A 22,245-nucleotide genomic window follows, 5' to 3' on the forward strand; every position below is an offset into this window, starting at 1 on the left:
TTATTTAGACATTAAAAAAAAAGAAAAGTTAGTTGCTGAGGGCGAACAGCAGCTGTGTTCAACAACACTACAGTACATATTCTGTGTCTTGTAATCCCACATGGGATGGGCCAGATGTTTGACGTGACACAGAAATAAAACCTAAACTGAACTATTCAAGGCTGATATAGATTTTTGCTTTTTAACACAAATACATAAACATACATTTTTCATAAGCATCCTATAAATGTGTTTTTTGTGCATCAGCTAAACCACGACTGTACTTTAGGATGGGAGTAAACCACCCAGAGGAAACAAAAACGCAGAGAAAATGCAAATGCCACGCTGGAAGGCCCCAATCAAACCTAGTGGATTCTGAAACTGTGATATTCTTGCTGGGAGGCAACGGTAGTATTGCTGAGATACAAGATGTTAAGGTTCAAATAAGATGCAAACATACTTAAAATAACATTTTATGTGTTTGTTTTGTGTTCTTTTTGTGCATGATGACCCATCCTGCCTTTTGAGGAGTGGCTACTTTTAGGACAAATTTCTGGGTCTGCTTAACCTCTTCAACCACGACCATATCAATCAGTTATAAACTGCCGGAGGATCAGTCATTACAAGCTCAGGCTGTGCAGCCAAAAATGGACCCACAGAACTTTATTTTTAATTCTAGTGATCATCCTAAGGTTTCTGAGGAAACCAAACGACTCAGAAGACATCTATAATATTTCCATTTGATGGAATGGTGCAGTCATGAAAAATGTGGAGTCTTCAGTTTAAATATGTCACTCAGTGTAAACATCATCTATCTTCAATGGAGATTTGGAACAAGCTGATACAGAATATATATGATGCTGTCAGACAGTGTTCAATAAGATAATTTCCCCAATCTTAAAGCTGCTTAAGGATAAACTAATGGGGGAAATTTGGCTTTAAGGTGTTAGAGTAGGATTTTGTATGTATCAAATAAGGGTTAGGGTTAACATGTAAATATAAAGTAGTATAGATTGAAGTTGCCTTTGTCCATTTTCACAGCTACTTACTTTAGTATCCACGGCAACAGCAAATTTCAACATGTTCTTAGCACTGTGACCAATTCATCCTTTGCCATTATCATTAGCATTATAATGAACCAACCAAAGCACAATTTACTAGCTAACATGCATAAAAATGTTGTGATCTAGTTCTTAAAATCTTAAAACTGTTCAGAGGATGTATAAAGCACAAAAAAATTACTTCAGAGATTGTTTGAGAGAAAGCCAGGATGAACTTGGGGGAATAGGTATGTTTAAAAATTTGTTTTGCTTAGCTTAAAGCTATATGGTATGTAAAAAGAGTAGACATAATAAGATAAAGCATAAGCTTACACCTTTACTGTCAATATTTGTGTTTGGGTTGTTTTGTTTTCCTTTTAATTCAATGCATTTATTCTTATTTATTTACTTCTGGTATGCATTCATTTTGGAAAATTGTTAATAATGACCAAAATTAATTATTACAACATATCTACCTCAGCTAGAAACAGGTCATCTCTCTGTTTATTCTTCACTCAGTGTTTCCTTATGCGCAGAACATTTAGTGGTTCATGAGTTACATGACGTGTGTCACAGTAGCACATCGCGATTACTTCCTTTTTTTATTTGATATGGAAGAAGAGGTTTGGATTGAACTGGGAATGTTTCATCAATTTCAAGCCCCAGGGGAATTAATGTAAATCTATCTAATGTCTTCAAAAGCATAGCAGTAATTAAGTGTATGTGTGTCCAACAGATCAATGGGCGAGTGAGTATCTTCTCCTATCCTGCTCAATAGCTTCAATGCAGTATCTTTATTGTCTCCAGAGAGCCATTTGTTTTGACCATAACAGATTTAATATTGCTCACAAACAGACAGTTAGATGAAACCAACTGAAAGGCACATTCGGATTATCGAGGAGTATTGGCCACAATAAGTCCAATGATAATGTTTTTGACATTTTTATTTTAGATTTGTTTTTCTGTTACTTAACACAACACACATTGCATAGCCCGAAGTTAGAATAATCAGACTAATGTTCTATTATTGATTGATCTCATATAACTCTGTACTGAGCCTGCCACTCTTAAATGGTAAAGAAAATCATCTACTGCACTGGAAGCAGTGTGTTCTATGTCTTCGATTTGTGTGTAACAGTTAGAAGGGGGGTAACATGAATGCAATTTCCCCAAGATTATTTCCCAAATAAATTTTTGCTTTTGCTGGTGGAACATTTCCCAATGGGAAATAACAAATCTTAGGAGCTATCTATTTCCTATTTTATCCAGATAGAACTTAACCAAAGCATTGCAGTCTATAATTCAAATGGTTAACCTATCATTCCCATTTGGGGTATAATAGTGCAGCTATGAATATGAAGTAGGAATGTCTAGAGCATGGGTTATCAGAGTCTGAGACCGTGGGCCTCCCCTCACATAAAGCTTGGAAGAAGGAGCCCCTTCACCCCTCTTTAGTTTACCTAAATGCTTAAGGGATCATGATTATGTTATTTGATCCTGTAGATACTCAACTATTGAGTCTGACATGCCTTCAGAGTAACTAAATACATAAAAAGTTCTGTCCTAGACATTTATTAGTATCTCACTGTGTGATAGTGGGGAAATCAGTAGAGTTCCCAAAACTACTGTAACTCTGAACTGTCTCTTCAACCAAATCACACACATAGGCTATTCTGTGTGATTTCCTTTTGATAACTCATGTAATATTTGTTTCACTTCCGTTCACTGAACCCCTAAAAAAAAAAAAAAAAAACTCAGATATCCTAAAGGAATTCAGGCGGAACTATTGCTCCTTTGCGTAGAGAGCCAAAAGGTGTGGTTATGGCATTTAATCCGATGCCTCCCAGACACGTCCCTGTGGACATTCATCTAGGAGGAAACCTCAGGCCAGACTCTCACCAGAGGTATAGCATACCCTGTTGGGCCTGGGAATGCCTCGGGATCCCCCACGAGGATCTAGAGGTGACCAGGAAAGGATATCTAAGCTCCTGTACTTACTTTGCTGCCTCTGCTAATCAACACTAGATAGGTAGCAGAAAACGGTGAAACTATCCCAGCCAGTGTTGGGTCACAATCTCACCTCTTGCTTTCTGAAGCCATAACATTTAAGTGATAATACATAACATAGTGTCTAGATATATGACAGTGTTGGAGCTGAAGAATGCCATGATGCAAAGCAGTCCTGACAAATGAACACCTAAGAATTCTGAATTCTTTCTGAATTCTTTTTGAGACAAGTCAATTCACTTAGCACTCAGTAGTAATGAAAGTCTGTGCTTGATGAATGGACAAAAACACTACTTCCAGTGCTAACATTGGTCTTTTCCTCAGATTTTCATTCTGGAAAAGCATGATGGTTCCGAAAAATGTCTCCTATACTGTCAACTAAAATCAGTTAAAGGTTCATGCAGCAGTATGGATATAAAGGGCTAGACAATATTATTGAAATGAATGTCACAATATTAATAAGCTATTTTTCTGGTATTGGTATATATCTTTCAAATGCAATCAAATGTTTCACTGTCACAATCACTGTACAATTTACAAAACTGTTTATGTAAAACATAACTTTCAATAGTTCATATTGTTATTTTTTTAGTTACATTTACCTTGGAATATTGTCAAGAATCAATAGCACTATTTTTTAGTACACTAATTCATTCCAATTTATTCTACTTTGCTGTTTTTTCAATCTGTGTTAAGCTACCATCAGCGAAACACTCCCTGCACAGATGTTTCACTGTAAAGGAGACCTCCTTTTCCAGTCCTATATGTAGTTCTGTGACTCCTGTATGGCAGCTTTGCATGATTAAAAGTAAAAAAAAAAATTAGAATAAAACATTCTATCTTATACTGGCACTTCATGTAGGCCTAAAAAATAAATAACGTTGAATGTCTGTGTGAAATTGAAACTGAAACAATCAGTGTTTTCCTGTCTTTAAGACTGATGTTTTGTTGTTTAGGTGTTGTTGGTCCAACCATTCAACCCGTCCTCTTCCTTACATGGCCTTTTTTTGCCTTTATAATAACGTCACCTGACTTCCTACTTTGTTCCTGCCGTAAAAACTGCAGCCATTTGAGGGCTTTGTCACTTGAATGTAAATATATGTGGTATTGGGGCACTAGCTCAAACTGATGCTTTTGTTTTTCTTGAAAGTCGGTCTCAAAAGTCTGGGTTTCTCTGCAGCTGAGATAAATGAAAGCAGTTACTATGTAAGTGTTGATAGTACATCTGTAGCTGTAGCATTGCACTTGCTGGAACAATCTTAACCTTATTTTCTGTAGATCATCTGTTAATCAGAGAAGTGATTTTTCTGAATTAATCCGTAATTCCAGAATTTCCAGAATATTCGTGTGAGCAAGCCTTTTCCAAATGACATAAGGTGGGTTGTGTGTAGTCAAATTACGGCTGATAAATGTTTAAAAAAGGTGTAATTTGTGATTCAAATGTGATCTAATTGTTGTATCTTGTTCTGTATAATAACTAGGGCTGTCCCAGACTAAGGATTTACATCAGAATTGTATGGAATCCTGCCTATAGTCAACTGATGCAAGCCGATTGCAAGCCAAAGCTAAACTGAGGCTTATTGTTGATCTCTCTCTCTCCCTCCTGCATGCACGTCGCGGTTCCTCTGGGGTCTATTTCAAGTAGTGGTTCATCAATGGTGATAAATTACCTGAAAGTCCTGCGAGGTGCGGACAACTCGGCACAACACCAGTGAAGCTGGGGCTCTGTCTCTTCAGCACTGCCACTGAAATGTATATTGTAATAGGCTGTACATTAACTTATTGGGAGAAAACTGGTAGTTCTATGTAAAATCAGACGTTGAGCACCCCCATATGATCCTCGTTTCACTACAAAGCTTCGACTGTGAGATTGACAGTCGAATCAGGCTCCGCCCATCGAAGCATAGAATTTTCGACTATGGGGGGTCATCCCTAATAATAACCAATTCATTCTGTGTAAATCCTGTCAATATTGGAGATTACTAACATTCTAGAAAATGGGCAAGTGTTAATATGCTGAGTTAATATGCTGAGTTCTCCTTCTAGGTAGCGTAACAAAAAATAACTAATTAAATTGAACAATTAGAACATGAGATTCAATTACGTAACCAGAAAACTCACATTTTATTACATTAACCAATAGAAAAATAGAAAAGAACAGTATCAATTCACATAAGTGAATTTAGATGCGCTAATAATGCCGTGGCGTTACCATAGCAACCACATCAGCTAAACTCAACTTATATTTTTATAGCTAAACTGGTGTGAATAAACTCAAAGGTTATGAGGCTACAGCTTTCCATTGCTCCTGTGATTGATATATCTGTTTGCCATCCTTGCATAACCCTTGAGACAACTGTAAGGACCAACAGCAACTATTTTGTTTCCAGTCAAAGTGGGATAGCAAGAAGGGAGCACACACACTTTTTTTTTTTTTTTTAATTCGACCTGCTGGGGGCTGACAGTGTTGAATGATGTTAGGTGGAGAAGCGGGTGGAGTGAGAAGGGCTTATGCGTGCCAAAGCAGTGTAATGGTCTGTTGTTGTCATCTGGGATGGAACATGTGTGTCTCTCTTGCGTAAAGTATATTTCTAAGCCCTGCTCTTCATAACCATAATGATAACAGCGAATCATTTGCAGCTCTTTGTTTCTTTGCAGCTCTCACTGTCTCAGCTGGCAGTTACTTCACGCTACCCGACCATCAGCCACTCCAGCTCGGCGTTGCCGTGGCAACAGCCGTTTCCTTCTCTGCTCCATCCTTCCCCGTTGGCATCGGCCCACCAGCTGTCACATGTCGTAAGATTTCCACCTCCGTACGCTCTCACACACACGCACACACACGCACGTTCTGAGGAAAATAAATAAGCATTAAGCAAAAGGGAGTCATAGATGCATTTACAAACAAGGTGCACATTCAAACACAGCAACGCTAAAATACACAACATGGTAAGCCTTTATACATCCCCAAGGATATGCAGACAGTCACTCAGTACAGTTCAAAGACACTCACCTTTACAGCACTCTGCTCCAAGCCCCATACCCATAGAGACACATGCACACACACACAACCTCTAAACTAAACTACAGCACTACACAGTGTTTCTCTTTGGAGCTACTGGAAGCGCTGTAGCTACTCCTTTTCATCTTTATAATCAAAAGAAACATTATTCTTTGAGTAGGCTTTTCAAATCTTTCTACAAAGGCTACTTCCAATTTTCTTAAGGTATCCAGTATCCTGCGCAACCTTGTGTTTTGCCCCCTGGTGAAAATATTTTTAATCAGCCTTGTCCAGGACCACGTTTAATAATGATTTACCCTTTTATTTTTTTCCTTCGCATTTAGCTGCCTCATTTCTGAATCAACTACCATTTTGAAATGTAATTCATGGCCTCACAGCAGTAGTATTTAGTGGCAAAAATAATTTATTAGACTTTTCTATGAACCACCACACCACCAAAACACACCATACCACTCAACTTAGCAAAAATGCTGTTTCCAGCTCTGTCTGATTGAAACCACATAGATCCCATTGAAGTAGTATGGAAATAGTAGTAGCAGTAGTAGTAGTAGATAATGGAAATAATATCTGAGAAAACATCCAAATAGCTCTACCGTCTAACAATCTGAATAAATTTCAGCCAGGGGATCGCAGAAATGAGGATGTCAGCCATACTGTGCTGATTTTAATAACTCTAATGAATAATTTCCTGAAATGACGCCAGGTTACCTATTACCCCCACATGTGTTTGCTGCTGAGAATCTGCAGGCAAAGAAAGCTGCCTTGTCTTTGATTAGTTAGACCATGTTCACCCACAGATGCATATATTTAGGAATCAGCACGCTGCACGGTAGAAAGAGTGGTAAAATCTCACAGAATGGAGAAGGAATCATAATCCTGGGATTAACCCTGAAGCTTTCTCTGCTTATCAAAATCAGTTTGCACATTCTTAAATTATATCTGCTATGTAGAAAAATCAACACTACAACAACATTTTGGTAGTGTTTGAGCAGTTCAGGATTTGTGGAATGTTTCTGCTCATTTCTGTCTTAGCAGTACATCTCTGTTGACCTTCTTTATGTCACATCTCATTCAAAGTAGTTTTGCTGAAATGATGTTAGTGTAGGCAAAACTGTGTATGTAACAAATAGCTTTGGGAAATAGTAACATATAACATGTCAATTACTCATTTGGGTAAATCTAAATGTCTACCCTTAACCTGGCAAATTTGTGGGGTGCTCAGATGTGACAAGGATAAAATGCATGCAAGACAGGACTTTAGACATCAGTCCTTACTGTGGATATGGCAAATGCACATATCCTGACCTTGTAATCCATCAAGTTCCACCAGCTATATGTACACTACTTTTTCCAATTTATCATGTGGTATTCCAAAGTGTTAGTTACCAGGCCACATAGGATATAGGAATTGGAATTGTTCTGGCCTAGCAAATTGAGAGCTTAACTTCATTCTTAGCTCCCTCTTTACCATAACAGTCCAGCGCACATTAGCCAGTAGACTTTCTGAAAGTCAGCAGAAAGTGTGCTTGAGTCCCTTTGCAGACATGATGTATTGTACATTTGGGCACCCTTTGGATTCTGGAGTCCAGAGGTCTGCAGGGACTTTGTAGGAATCTAGTTGTAGTTACAGTAACTTTTAAGTTAATCCAGTAGTTACAACAGATAATGTTGAACATTCTATGTGTCACAGTAAATCATTGACTCATTCGTTCATTCACCTTTCCATACTGCAGTATATTCTTAATTTTCAGTCGTTTTCACCGTAGATGGGAGGCTGTTTCAGAGCTGTCCTGGCCAGTCTACCTGCTTATACGCCTCAGTACTTATTGCTCATATTTTAACTTGACTGCAGTAGCTTTAATGGGTTTCTCCCATATTTCATGGTTGAAATCCATATAGTTTAAGCTATGAATCATATTGCAGGAATGATGCAGGAACCGTGGATCCGGCTTAGTGGAGATAATAATATAATCAGATGTTCAATATTTCAATGTGGTTTTGAAAGACTGACTAGGCTTTGGAACTGTCATAAACTTGTCTATTTCGTATATATTATCACTACATTGGAGAACCATAAAATATGACACAGGTACGAGTGAAATGAAACAGGTTTGGGATTTTTTAATTTAGTGGGAATAATCCATAGCGTGAAATATACATAAACACTGATTATCTTTTTACCATGGCACCTGTCAGTGGGTGGGATATATTAGACAGGAAGTGAACATTTTGTCCTCAAAGTTGATGTGTTAGAGAGCAGGAAAAAAAAAAGAATTTGAGCAATTTTGACAAGGACCAAATTGTGATGACTAGATGACTGGGTAGCATGTCCAAAACTGCAGCTCTTGTGGGGTGTTCCCGGTCTGCAGTGGTCAGTACCTATCAAAACTGTGAAGCAGAGACGGGATGCACGTGGGGAGCGGAGGCTGGCCCGTGTGGCTCGATCCAACAGACAAGCTACTGTAGGTCATATAGCTGAAAAAGTGAATGCTGGTTCTGATAGAAAGGTGTCAGAAAACACAGAACAGTCAGGGTGCCTATGCTGACCCCTGTCCACTGCTGAAAGCGTAATGGGCATGTGAGCGTCAGAACTGGACCACGGAGCAATGGAAGAAGGTGGCCTGGTCTGATGAACGTGGCACGGGTGCGGGTGCATGCGCGTCGCCTACCCGAGGAACACATGGCACCAGAATGAACTATGGGGAGAAGGCAAGCTGGGGGAGGCAGTGTGATGCTTTGGGCAATGTTCTGCTTTGTTCTGCCATTCATGTGGATATATTTGACACATCCCACTGGGGCTGGACGATATGGCCAAAAATGTTATCACGATAAAAAATTTCATATATTTCTATATCGATTAATTATCAAATCTTTATTTCTTTTGAGTTTAAAGGCTGATTTCTGCTACTGATGGAAAGTTGAAGAAACCTGACGGTTAATTGTGGTTTAAACTCGTCTTTATGGTCAGAACATGACAAACATTTGATGCCAAACAGCTGAACACTTCACAAATCTGAGGTAGAACATTCAAAACAATTATGATAAAATCTTTTTCATCACATATGCGTGAGTAAAACTAAGTAAAAGCTTTTTTCAGTCCTTTTTCACAACAAAATAACCATCTTAATAAAAAATGAAGTCCTAATTTGTTTATGATTCAAGTGAATAAAATCAAACATTTATTGAACATTTGTTATATTGTTATTGAAAAAAATTATATTGCGATAATTATTGGTATTGTTTTATTGTCCCGCCCTACATCCCACCCATTTACACCCTTTCATGGTGACAGTATTCCCCTTATGACTGTGGCCTTTCTGCAGGATAATGTGCCCTGCCACAAAGCAAAAATGGTTCAGAAATGATTTGAGGAACTTCAGGAAGTTCAAGGTGTTGACTTGGCCTCCAGATTCCCCAGATCTCAATCCATTCAAGCATCCATGGGATGTGCTGGACAAATATATCCGATCCATGGAGGCCCCACTTCGCAACTTACAGGACTTGGAAGGACAAAGGATCTGTTGCTGTCATGCCTCGACAGGTCCGGGCTGTTTTGACGGCAAAAGGGGCACCTGCAAAAGGCAGGTGGCCATAATGTTACGGCTGATCAGTGTACGTAGCTGTTTATGCCTAGAGATTGTTCATCTTCATTCTATTTAGATACCTAATTTAACTATTCCTATCTGGCAACACATCTGTCATCAGATGTAAACTGTACTAAACTTACTCAGTAATGTCACTTAAAAATGTAATAATAAAATTTTCTAACATTTATTTACCAAAAGCTACATACCAGACCAATTAATGCTGTGGCTCCAAACTCCTTAGTGTATTTAATTAAAGGTTCAGTGTGTAAGATTTAGTTGCATGTAGTGGTGAGGGTTGTGAATTGCAACCAACATTCCATTCTACCACTGTCCCCTAACCTAAGAGTGTAGGTCAGCTGCAATGGCTGAAACAACACAAAAGGTGTCTCTTCTGAGACAGCAGAAAGTGGCCTTTCAAGAAATGAGGTTTCTTTGACACACTGAAACACATTCATTCTCTCCGTGATTAAGGATCCTCGCCAAAACCACCCGCCGGCAATAATATCTGACCCGTGGTCACATTATGGTGCTTTAATAGTGGCAAAAAATATAAATGAATAAATACTTTGATAGCGGTGCTGACACAGATCTCAGTCATGAAAGCAACTGTTACTCACATAATCACTTCCTCTTTAGAGGTTTTACCTGCAAAATACAAGTGCTAGAAGCTTGTTTACTGTAATGCTTTAGTTGGAGTTGAACTGAGCTTTTACTTTGAAAAATTCTGAACGACATTAAAAGAGTGTGTTGCCTGCTTGACGCACCTTTGAAAGTGGCGTTAGACAACGTCATTCCCCTAAATGTCCTCTGCCTGGAAATACTGGGGGAATGAAAAAGCGATGATGGATATGGATCAAACACTGAAACACACTGCAGCACATGCTGTAATGTGAGAAACAATTGCTATAATATCCATTTGTTGAAGAGAGAAAAAAGAAGTCGGGCTAACACTCACAACCCTCGGGGTGTGAGTCCTACACCTTACCAACTGACCTAACCAAACACCATGTTGATGTAGGTCGATATTATCTTTTAAATTCTCACCCACGATCTATTGGTTGAAAAAATTGTTCTGATGCAAAACTTATTTGCCGACCCCTGCAGTATATTATTACTACTTCTTCTTCTAATGTACGTATTCAACAAAGTGATGAGTGTCTGCACTGCCTGAAACGCACTCTGTAGCGCTGTTTGTCCGTTTTCAGCTACTGTAGAAAATGACGACACAACGTGGCGATGTCCATGGAAGGGGGGCCCCGCGGTTAAGCAGATACAAATGGCTCATTCTAAGGTAATAAAAACATAACGGTTTAATATGTAAGGTCTTTATACACCGCAGAAAACATGGTTATGGATCTTATTTTGCATTTCTGTCAATATTACACACTGAACCTTTAAGGATGGATGTGTTTTATTGCCTATGAATTCAATTTGGTATTTACTCTTTAATTAGTTACATAAAATCGCTTAAAGAGTCGCAGCCTGACACTGTAAAAATGTTCTCTTAAATTCAATTGCTTTATTGTGGCTGCTCGTTTCATACTTAGCTGATACTGTACAATGCTCTGTTATGAAACTGAAAAACACTGTCAATGTTAAAACCGTTTTTTCCAACTTATTTAATGAAATGTATGAATTAATTGTTCTTATGTAATTTATTTATAGCTTTGGCAGTATTTTTGTTATACAATCATGCCAATAAAGCAATTGATTTGAACTGAACTGTGACTCAAAATATTTCTCTCCATTATAAAGTTGGTGTAAGCTATTCTGGAGAAATCCAACACCATGACAAATACCATGATAGAGTGAACAATGACACACCAACACAGCAGTTCCCGCAACGAAATATTACTGTAAAGTGTGAGATTTGCAACACAATGAAATAAACGATAGAGCATAATTGTAAACGAGAGACGTTTTTCTGTCGTCAAACAATAGATATCGTCATATTGCACAGCCCTACCTGCCTATAAAAAGCAGTTTGTATGTCACCACACAATGTAGGTGCAATGGCAGATACAGTATAAAGCTATTACGCCATGCCTTGGGACGCTCTAAGGTTATTATATAATAGGCTGTTTGATTAGTGGAGGAACATGGATGGGTACATTGCAGTGTGACTTTGGTCGAGGTTATTAGGTTATATGTTTGATGCACAGCCATGTATTTCCTCTGATAGGCCAACTGAACTATGCGCATGTATCAAAGAGTATAAAACACTCGACTGGAAAATGACACCATTAGCACTTCTTAGCTAATTATCTGCGATAATACCCCTCCAGCTGTGTGTGTGTCAATGACAATGAAATGGGGATTAATGTTTGCCACAAAAAATGTTGAAATGTTGAGTTGATCCACAGGCATTAACAGTTTTATTTTCCTAAATAGCTGATATTGTGAAGTAGAAAGAAGCAAAAATGGATAACAAGAAAGGACATAGAAGAATGTCAGTAACTGATGAGATGCAAGACTACCTCAACGTCTTAACGTAAACAATACATTTTTGGCAATCAAATCATCACTTGGATGGTGTTGTTTATTCAGTGATATTTGCTTTTACCTAAGTTAAAATGATAAATTGACTGTCTATGGTACTTTGGTTGAATTAAAAGTTACCACGGTTGTGCGGGGCATCTTCACGCAACAAAAAAAAGAAGACTTTCCTTGGAAGTTTCCTAAAAGATAAATGTGTCTAGAATATTCACACTTGTCTGAGGAGTAAAATTCATCAGTTTAATTCTATCTTTATAATGTTTATTTCATGTCTGAGAGTTGTAGTTTGCAGTGGTGTTGAACTAGACGGCATTATCTAAGTGTTTCAGATGTTTTGCCCATGACCGTGATCGTAAGAAAATAAAAAAACTAGTAAGCAGATCTTAAGTAAAAAGTAGCAATACCACAGTAAAGAAATAACAAAATAAAAATAGGTATTAATGCCAACATTTTGAAAAATTACCCATTTTGAAATAAAATTGTATTATATTTATTTTAATTATATTTTGATTAATGTTTACTTCACTTTAATGCTAAAGCTGGTAAAGCTAGGGCTTATTTTAACTTGTTTATATACATTCTGTATTTATTTCTTCATATACTTCTTGGTTGAATATTATATTTTAATTAATGCATCAAATTTTATGCATTATATTTAGCATTATTAATTTGAATTTGTAAAGTTAATGCCAGTAAAACCAGTAATAAAAGTAGTAAATGAGTAAAAAGTATATTTGCCTCCAAGTAGTAAAATAGAAAGTAAAGTACAAGTACCTCAAAATTGTACTTAAAGCCCCCTCCACCCAGTTTTAACTGCCGTTTTTGGTTAACCTTCTTCTTCTTTAACAGAGAATGGGGGTGTGGTTATAGTCGAACGTAATACATCACCATGACAACCAAAAACTGACTGGTCTATTACTCTGTTGAACTGTATGTAAAGACTTCTGATGAAACGGCCGTCAGTAAAATGCATGTTGCAGACTGTATATAATATATACCAGCACACTAAACCAAGAGGAGGAAACTAAAAACTAAAATGAGGACCCTCTGTTAGCTAACTTTTTGCAATAACTATGCTAGCTAACTACACCTGGCTAACTACAACTTAGTTAACTTAGCTCACTAAACTAGAAAGACAAACCAACAATCAGACACAGAGCTGATTAGCTAGCTCACAACGATGTTTATCGGTTTGATGCTTTGACTTAACGAGGCGTGACGGCGTGACAGTTTTTTAAGGAGGCATGACAGTGCGCCTGCGCAAGCTTGGAGAATGACGTATGACTTATGGAATTACTAGTCATATGTCACAACCTCGTTTTAACTTGCTGCAATTTTTGCAACTGTAAGCCATTTGGCAAAAAATATTTGGTGATCAACATTATAAGGAAATGACTCAGAAAAATATGAATAATCGTAGAAATGTCAAAATACACTGAACGGGCGCTTTAAGTACAGCACTTGGGTAAATGTACTTAGCTACTTTCCACCATTGTTGAAACACATTTCACTATAATGCAGTCCAGTACAACACCATCACTAACTATATGATCTCAAGAACATGTACTATTAAACTACTTAAACACATTAATGAATGACGCATAGGTACTGTAGTTTATTTTGAGTCAATCCCACATACCTACTGCCATGAATACTCACTAGTGCATGCAACGTGTATTAATCCACAGCTGAAAATAGTGCCCAACATTTTTACTTATTTACTCCTGTTAATCTCCTGTTGAGTAACATTTACTAAAAACTACAGCGTCCTGCTATTTTTGGAAATAACTGAAGCTTTTTTATAAATTAAACCGGGTATGACCGGGTGATCCTACTTAAAGATTTGATTCTTTACTAGGAGCTAATATGCTTGGGCCAAAGACATGGTAAGGGAATAAAAAAGTACTGAGAGATGGACTAAAATACTGTTGGTATCTTTTCATTATTTGCTAACCAACAATACAGAATCAAATGAGCAGTTTAACACTGTAATTTGCATTTTTGTAGGAGCCAGAGGTGTATTTAAAAGGCTGAAATGGGTGTTAAGTAGAATTAAGTAATCCAGTGTAGAGACTTGCATATCTTAAATTCTTTGTTTCTAAAGTTATACTGTCAGAGCTGAGTCATTTCTTTACAGTCTATCCCAGATATTCTTCTCCTTCGATTGCTTGAGAAATAGCAGCGGCAAATCACTCCACTTTCTTGCAGATGTATTGTGTTTATATCAAGTTTACTTATAGATCATTTTGAACAAACAGGTTTGTCATAGAGGTCTCTGCAGAAAACAAGGGACACAAAACTAGATAAAATCCAGTGTAGTATCACAGTTGTAATAAAACACAAAAGACACATACAGAGAGTTACATCCAGGAGGAAATCTCAAAATTCAAACTAAGTAAGTAATGATTTTATTATTACAAGGCAGGTTTTAGGGAGTGATTGCTAATACAAAGTCACACCTTCTGTCTCATATGTCCAGTTTCCAAGATTAACATGTCAACCTGCTTATCTTTGGCTGCCAAACATGACAGTTTAAGGTTGTTAGTTCCAAGTAAATTATAATCCTGAAAAGTTGCTTCCTGCCACTTTAAACACTGACTCATTTCAAGATAATTTCTATGATGATAGTACAATATTGAGTAGGCCACTGAGAGGAAAATATGGGTCGTTAAATTTTGGTTTGTATGTTGATGGCCAGGGCTATCTGGGAAGTGCAGATAACAGATTGTCGCTGGTGAATGAATGGCCGTCACTACTAAAATTTCACTTGATCATTAATATTGATCAGTGCGCAGTGTAGCTCACAGTGTGTCTGTTATTAAATGTCTGTTTCCCCAACAGCTGGAAGGTGAAGGCGGTTAGTGCTGGCAACATCTCCCTGTGCTTCAGACTCCGGTCTGGAAGCTGAGCCTATCCTAATAATAGGATTAGAAAAACGAAATAGCCGTTATTGTCCAGCCCTACTACAAACCTTCCAAACTAAGCATTGTTTAAAATTGTTTTCTTTTAGCAGTTTTCAAATTATCTCTTTATTTATCAGGTACTGGCTGATCTATTCCTGTAACTGTATTATTTCACTTATGTCTAGGCCTACACAGGTGTCAGCAACATCGCCCATCTGGAAGTGGACCTTCAGCGGGGAGGGGATGCGTCACCTTCAGCTCAGGAGGAAGGAGATCAACTTCAGGAGCTGCCCTTCACTCCTGTCCATGCCCCTGTCATCACCCTGGGCATGAATGTGCCAACGTGAGTGTCTGTTGTCTGCTTCAGCCGTGAACAATCATCTATTTTAGAAAGTCAAAAGGTTCTTTCTCTGTAAAATAAACTCCATGACAGATTTGGTGGAAGCTGCAATGTACAAAATATGATCAAGTTAAAACGCCGTTTGAAAATCCAAGCATCTTGAGGTGTCTGAGACCAGAAAATGTCATACTGAGAGTTAGGAGTTTTAAACATTCAATTATAGTTGCATGAAAGACTTAAGAAGTTGAAAGTCAAATGGCCAAATTAAGAAGTGATTTTTAAAATAATCTTATTATGTTGTAATACTTCACTTGTAAAAGCCTTTTACTCCAAGAGTATCACAGGACAGCCGTCATAAAACATGCCGGACATCATTTCCTTAAACCTGTTATTCATTGGTATTCTTTTTCATGCTCTCCACTTTGCCTCAGAATAATTATTACTCATGTTAAGGTTATTTGCATGACCTGGTCTTAAATACAGGATCTGGCACCATTCTGCTCTCTGAAACTCAAAGCTATCCCTCATCCTGTATGTGAAGTAAGGGAAGTACCACTTCTTGTATGTTGGTGCATCAGTTGTGTAACATGAATTACAATAAAGAGGCCAGCTGTTATTTGTGAAACAGTAAGCACTGGCCAGTATAATGATTGATGCTCATGATGTTGTAGCCTTGAAAATCCATTAGTTAAATACTGATTTGAGTGGAATTGAATTTGGTAGGAACGAGGGGGTGGGGGGGGGTTGTTTGTTTGTTCATTCATTGTAAAAAGGATTGTTTGTAGATTCATTGTTCTAGCGTATTCCAGATATATGAAACTAGTCAGATTTGGCCACCTGGCTCTCCTAGATTAATACATATGGAGCTCGAGTTTCTTACACACTATTTACTTTTCTCCTAGTTGTATTTTCTGTGTGTATTTTCACTACAGTTTCTGGTGTGGCTAACCTCTCCACTTTAAGCATCTTTTTAACATGTTACTGTTTTATCTGGACCAGAATCCCAGTGTGAACACTAATACGGTCATTCATTAGTTCACTGTCTTTGTATCTACAGAGGGATATTGATCGGCTCACTAATTGGTGGCATGTGTTCACTGGATAGTATAGCAGTGTTGTCAGTAAGTAGACTGTTTGCCTTTACATCCCTCTCAGCATTGTTCTTGGTGTGAAAATGTCTTATTAAATCCAGCTGTAAGAGAGAGGTTTTTATGTTGATTTTAGCGTTACAGAATGCAATGAAATAAGCTCACTGTTTACTTTGCTGCTAGTAATAGTGAGAGAGTTTGGAGAGGATATTATAATGGCAGTGGTAATGCAGAGGTGGGATACCTGATGATAAAGTACACCTTGCAAATAATGGGCACAGGAGCTCAGGAACAAGACTTACCATTAGTACAGAGAGTCTGTAAATAAGAAGCTGGCATCGAAACAGTTTCCCAATTCCAGAGTTTGGATCCAGACACGACGCTGTTCAGTTCAGTGGGCTGAAACATCTCTGCCTCTTCACTCGGAGCCAAAACATCTTTTTGTCTGTTTTCGCTGTGGAATGACCCACTTCTTTGAGAAGAACAATGAAGTCTTAAGAAGTTTAATTGAAGTTGCTGTGCATATCTGATTGAGGCCCTTTTGAAATAAAAATGATGGCTTGAATATTAATCCACAAGGGCTAAATTAAGATAAAGCTTTGAGGGATGGGGAAGAGAGGGAAAGCATGAAATTGACACAGCCGCTGAGGAAAACCCAATCAACTATCTTCTTCACTGTTGTTGCCTTAATTAGTTTGATCAAGGCCTCATCCTTTCACACACATATTACAGTGTTGGCTCAACTGTTTACCAACTCGACATAGGCAACATTAATGTTATGATAAGTCCAAATATTATCGTTCATTTTCCTGTGCTTGCACCTTAGCCAGCCATCTGTGCAGTGTGTTTATCATACCCAGAGCGTTTGGTGTCAGCACTGAAAGTATAAGTTATGAATGTTACCATAGTAGCGGAAAAACAGGTGGCCACTATGATTAGAGATAACTGCCAATTATGCCTGAAAATCCTGAGGGAGTGCTTTTGGCGCCTGTTCTCCCCCCCCCGTAAGCGTTCTCATGGTGTCGCCACTTGACGGATATTGCTGACATCCTCATGCTGTGTAATCATTGTTCCAGTGCATTTTTGCTTTGTTTGCTTAATATTGAAATTCAGGTTCAGTTTAACAGGATGAAGTGAGCAAAGTTATCTCCCAAAAGATAAACAAGCTTCAGTCTGAAGGGGAACTAATCCAAGATAAACTGATAAAACCGCAGCGTTTTCCACTCAGAGCCAAACGTTGTTTCTGCCTCATTTACAACCACAAATCACCCAAGTAAGACCAATGCATCATGGACTTTAGCACATTACCTCCTGCTGCTCGTGAAACATCAGGAACAGCATTCACTGAAATCTTTTCAGCTTGGCAAATGATTGATGTCCTCATAATTCTCTAATTTAACCCTTCCCCTCTAGGTCCTGCTCAGTCAGCTCCAGGAGCTCATTGGCCCACCTCTATTCTGCTGGCTTCCCAGACATCGTGGACTGCAATGGGCAGGTGGCAGAAGTCCTGGACCCCACAGAGCCTGTGCCCTTTGACCCCCAGCGTGAAGAGACTGACCTTCTACAGAGTAACCTGCTGGTGTTCCAGTTTCTGGCGTTTACCAGGTGAGGCCAGCAGTGCTGAGTTACAGGTTGCTGCATTGCTATTGACTGATAGCAGCAGCTCATGTACTACACAATGTCAGATTAGTAGTAAGATCAGTATAGGTTTGTATGTTATACTAGATTACGTGTGATTATATTCTCCTTCCATATTACTGTAAATATAAAAATTTCAGAATTGTTGGCGTTGTCATTGATTTGACAGCACTTTACTCACATCTTACTGTACACTGAGCCAGTGACCATTTAACTGTCTACAAGAATAGATACATCCTTTATGCAATTTGGTTGAAGGCCAAGGACAACGCCCTGCTTGAGGTTTGTCTTTTTTTTGTATTGAATTGCAGCCAAAACTCCAATGCACTTAAACCATGCAGGCAGAAAGTCCTGCCTGTCATCCTCTACACACACGTCAAGTACATACCCGTACACAGCTTGGAGACATACGCTCACAATTGCAGCAAAAACACATAAACACATTTCCCGTCAGCACGGGCTGAATAGCACCTCTGTCAGCAGCTAATCACAAAAACCCCGGAGCCAGCATCCCCTCTGTCAGGGGTTGACAGTGAAGGGGGGCTGTTGAAGGATGAGTACAAAACACAACACTCTTTGCGTCCTTCTATCTTGTCATCAGCGTTGTCAACAGCCCAACTCATATCTGTCTTATTCATCATGGATTCACCGTCATGCTACCTGTGTACCAATCCCAATGCTGTGTAATTTCTTACTTTTAAAAGACATGAGATGGATAACGCTGTTCTCAGTGAATAATGTGAATAAGCAGACCTTTTTTAATTAATATATGTAGACCAAAATAGTCTTTTCCTGTGTGGTAACTTCATGCACATTCACCTCAGTATGCTTCAGAGGTCATTAAATCACATGATGGTATGGGATGACACAAGTGAAATTTGACTACCAGCCATCCTTAAGCGCAGCAGAGAGGAGGAAATATGTGGTACTTTGAAAATGATTGGGGCTGATGCTATCTGATTATTTTTATATAAGTTTTATTGTTAAATAATGTATGGATTTTTAGCTTAGAAAATGTCAGGTTTTTCTTTTTCAGTTGATGGCAGTGAATGTTGCAGCCTCTAAAATCAAATATATGTAAATCTATTAATTTAATCAAATTAGCTTTGCTGCCAGATTAAACTGAACTGACCTAGTTAGTTGAACGGATGACCAGTATTGTGACATCTTTATCAGTTTAATCCTCTTACAGGATAATTCTGGTTCAAACTTATTTAGAGAAACCTTGTGGTGCAAACTGTAAAATCATTACTTAAACAGTCTGATGTAAACTTCTATCACAGTTCACAGACTGACTTCCACTTTGATCTGCCATACTAATGGAGCTGTGCATGCACACATCATAAACAAGACATCCATTTTCCCCCCAAATAGATTAAGCAGAGAGATTTGTTGGACATGTTTCCTACCCCCAGCATCACTATCCTGTTGATTTCATACAGGCTGGCAATTAAATCACTTCCTTTCTGCTGGCGAGTTGGAAGGAAGTTTGGTATTAGTGCCTAGTTATGTTGTAAAATTACAGCAAAGATTTAAAGCCTCTGGGTGAGTTGAAACTCTATGATATTATCAGTTGAAGACAGTGAGTCATAGTAGATATATTAATATCAGAAAGCATGGATTTTTACTTTAATTTGAGTGTTGTGAAGCTATGGAAGCCTCTTTCATTCTTCTTTCTTTTTTTTCAAGGCCATCTTAAGACACTCTGAAGTGCAACCTGAAAAACATGTATAGGCAGCTTAATTTCTACCTGTCACCCTGGCACCATAATTATCAATATTGTCTGTTTACAGAATGAATATTAATGCCAGCTCCTCTTGAAGATGGAGCACAGCAACATTGTTAACAGTGGAATATCAGAGCGGGTGATTGACTTGGAGGTCGCACACTGCTCTTATTAGATACACACTTTGAAATCTCCGGCTCTGACGGCCTGTCCGTGGTCGTGGGGGGCCTCCCGGCACTCCCTGCTTGTTTTCCAATGCATTTCCTTTTTTCCTCATTATTGAATGCCCAATGACTGATTGCTAATCTGTTCATCAGACGGAAACGAACAAAAAAAAAAAAAAAAGCTCATCCTGAAACTCACTCATTTTTTAATTTGTTCTGTGCTAAATCAAGTGCTTGCAGGCTCACCGGGACTTTTTGTGGGCCATCAGCAGTTTGAAGTATGTGTTTAGCTCTGTATACGTGTGTGTGAAATCACACTCAGAGGGTGGTGTTTGTGTGAAAAGGAATACACAACACCAGGAGGCTCTCTTAGTCACAAAGACTTTTTCCCCCCATAAGAGCCCTAGTAAACAAAAAAGACATGCAATTATTGCTTTTGTTTTAAGAGAATACACCCATATTTGTACACTTTTTTCGACATAAGCAGACAAGATTTCCTGTCTTCCACAAATATAATAACGAGTTTTCATGCTGCCTTTAGTTTTTAAGAAGGAGTCAAGCTTCCCACTTATTTTGAATCAAAGGTGTAGCACTGAATTTCTGGCTACTCCATCAGTAATCCAATTTATAGCCACTTTTAAGGTGTTATTTACCCCCTTAAATTCTAATCCTCATTTTGGTTATTGGGTCTTTTGACAGGATACCAACAGCGGGTGTCGGCCCGGATTGGCCTGACAACATCTACTTCACCTTCCAGTTCTATCGCTTTCCACCAGTCACATCGCAGCAACTCAAACTGCTGACCAGTGACAAGGTTCAACAGAAAGCTAGCGATCCACTTCCCTGTGTCTTGGCCTCCATCAACAAAGACGGCACTGTCAACTCTGGTAAATATCCGCAGCTGCAAAAAATAGTACTGTTTGCTTCCTCACCGATATGGAGAGTCATGCCTTCTATTGGCCCGGTGCACCTCCACTGTAAATATTTAAGGTGAATGAAACTATGCTCTCTCAAGGCTTTTTTGTACTCTAGTCCCAACAGTTTGGATGCACTGTGAGCATATTTTAAGACAACTTGTGCAATTTAAAGTGAACATTTTTGAAATAAATTTTTTTTTCCTCATAAAATTCTTTTTTTTTCTTTTTTTTTATTATCCTCCCTACAGCGATTGGCTTCCATTCATATTAGCTTGGTATGAAACTTGTTTGCGATACATAATCTATCACAGTGAACAACATGTCGAGTTATGTTATCAGTGCACGGTTATACAGTTGAGAACCTGAACTGACAAGTTTGTGCTGTATGGCGCATTCATTTCCATGTCGGAAAGTGGGGAAATGCATTCATCTAAATACAACATTGTATTGTTTTGGGAAATGCCCACACACTGCCATTCATTACAAACAATGCTAGTCACATATCTGTTAAAAATTCTGGATATAAGCCGGGCTGTGATTTATTTTACTGCTTTCCGGGTTAACATTGTCCAACCAGTGCCTACAAACTGCAAGCTCGTTACATGATGCTCCATGATGTTCTCTGATGCTGAGGCACTTCTCTTTCAATCAGCGGAGCGGGAGCTGATTGATGTCGAGTCTATTCATGTAGCGACTAATGAAATGGAAGAGATATTACAGCTTCTGACAGGGCGTGATATTCAACAAACAAACAATCCCCCCCTCCTCGTTCCTTCGCCTACCCACATTCTCCATTCCCCAGACGTACACTCCAGTCTAACTCCGTCAATATTTCTTTGTCTGTCTCTGCGTCTCTCTTAGTCTATATCATCTAGTGGGCTCTTACACAAAGCCCTCCTACATTCAGACAAATCCTTCTATATATTCTAAGACTGGGAGCCTTTCCACCTATTTACTCATAAATGCAGAACTACTGAAGCTTCTTTTAGCTTCTTTTTCCTTAGTTGATGAATTACAGTAAGTGCTACGTTATCATTTAACAGTGCATTTGTTTACCATTTCTATTCCTTCATTAGCTGTCAAAATCTGACTCATCTCTCTTTTTCAACTTTACTTGCTGAACTACCAAAACATGTATACTGTTTATGTACAAATAAGAGCTACCCTTTCTGTAGAGATGTTATTATAGTTAGTCATGAAATTGCAACTAAAAGACTACACTCAGTGGATTCAGGCAAAATTCTGCTGTTAGGTCTGCTTTTTTGTAATGTCATTACAATAAGATATGAGAAAGGTTTGTGAACACTGGGAAATTATCAACAAAAAAGGACAATCAATAAA

The 22,245-nt window shown here is 38.4% G+C and overlaps 1 protein-coding gene across 3 annotated transcripts in view; it reads left to right on the forward strand.

The window, feature by feature from the left end:
* nphp4 (nephronophthisis 4) overlaps positions 1-22,245 on the forward strand; it is a 197,005-nt gene that overhangs the window by 124,929 nt on the left and 49,831 nt on the right. For 2 of the 3 annotated variants that reach the window (XM_038723621.1, XM_038723620.1), the window contains exons 12-15: positions 5,685-5,822; positions 15,217-15,374; positions 17,873-18,064; positions 20,687-20,874. In XM_038723621.1, the coding sequence (XP_038579549.1) occupies positions 5,685-5,822; positions 15,217-15,374; positions 17,873-18,064; positions 20,687-20,874 (676 nt within the window). The remainder of the gene's footprint in view (positions 1-5,684; positions 5,823-15,216; positions 15,375-17,872; positions 18,065-20,686; positions 20,875-22,245) is intronic. The other variant, XM_038723622.1, reaches the window with a different exon arrangement.

This window comes from Micropterus salmoides, unplaced genomic scaffold (assembly GCF_014851395.1).
Source record: "Micropterus salmoides isolate LMB-PRFRI ecotype aquatic unplaced genomic scaffold, ASM1485139v1 Ms_hic_scaffold_16, whole genome shotgun sequence".
NCBI lineage: Eukaryota > Metazoa > Chordata > Actinopteri > Centrarchiformes > Centrarchidae > Micropterus > Micropterus salmoides.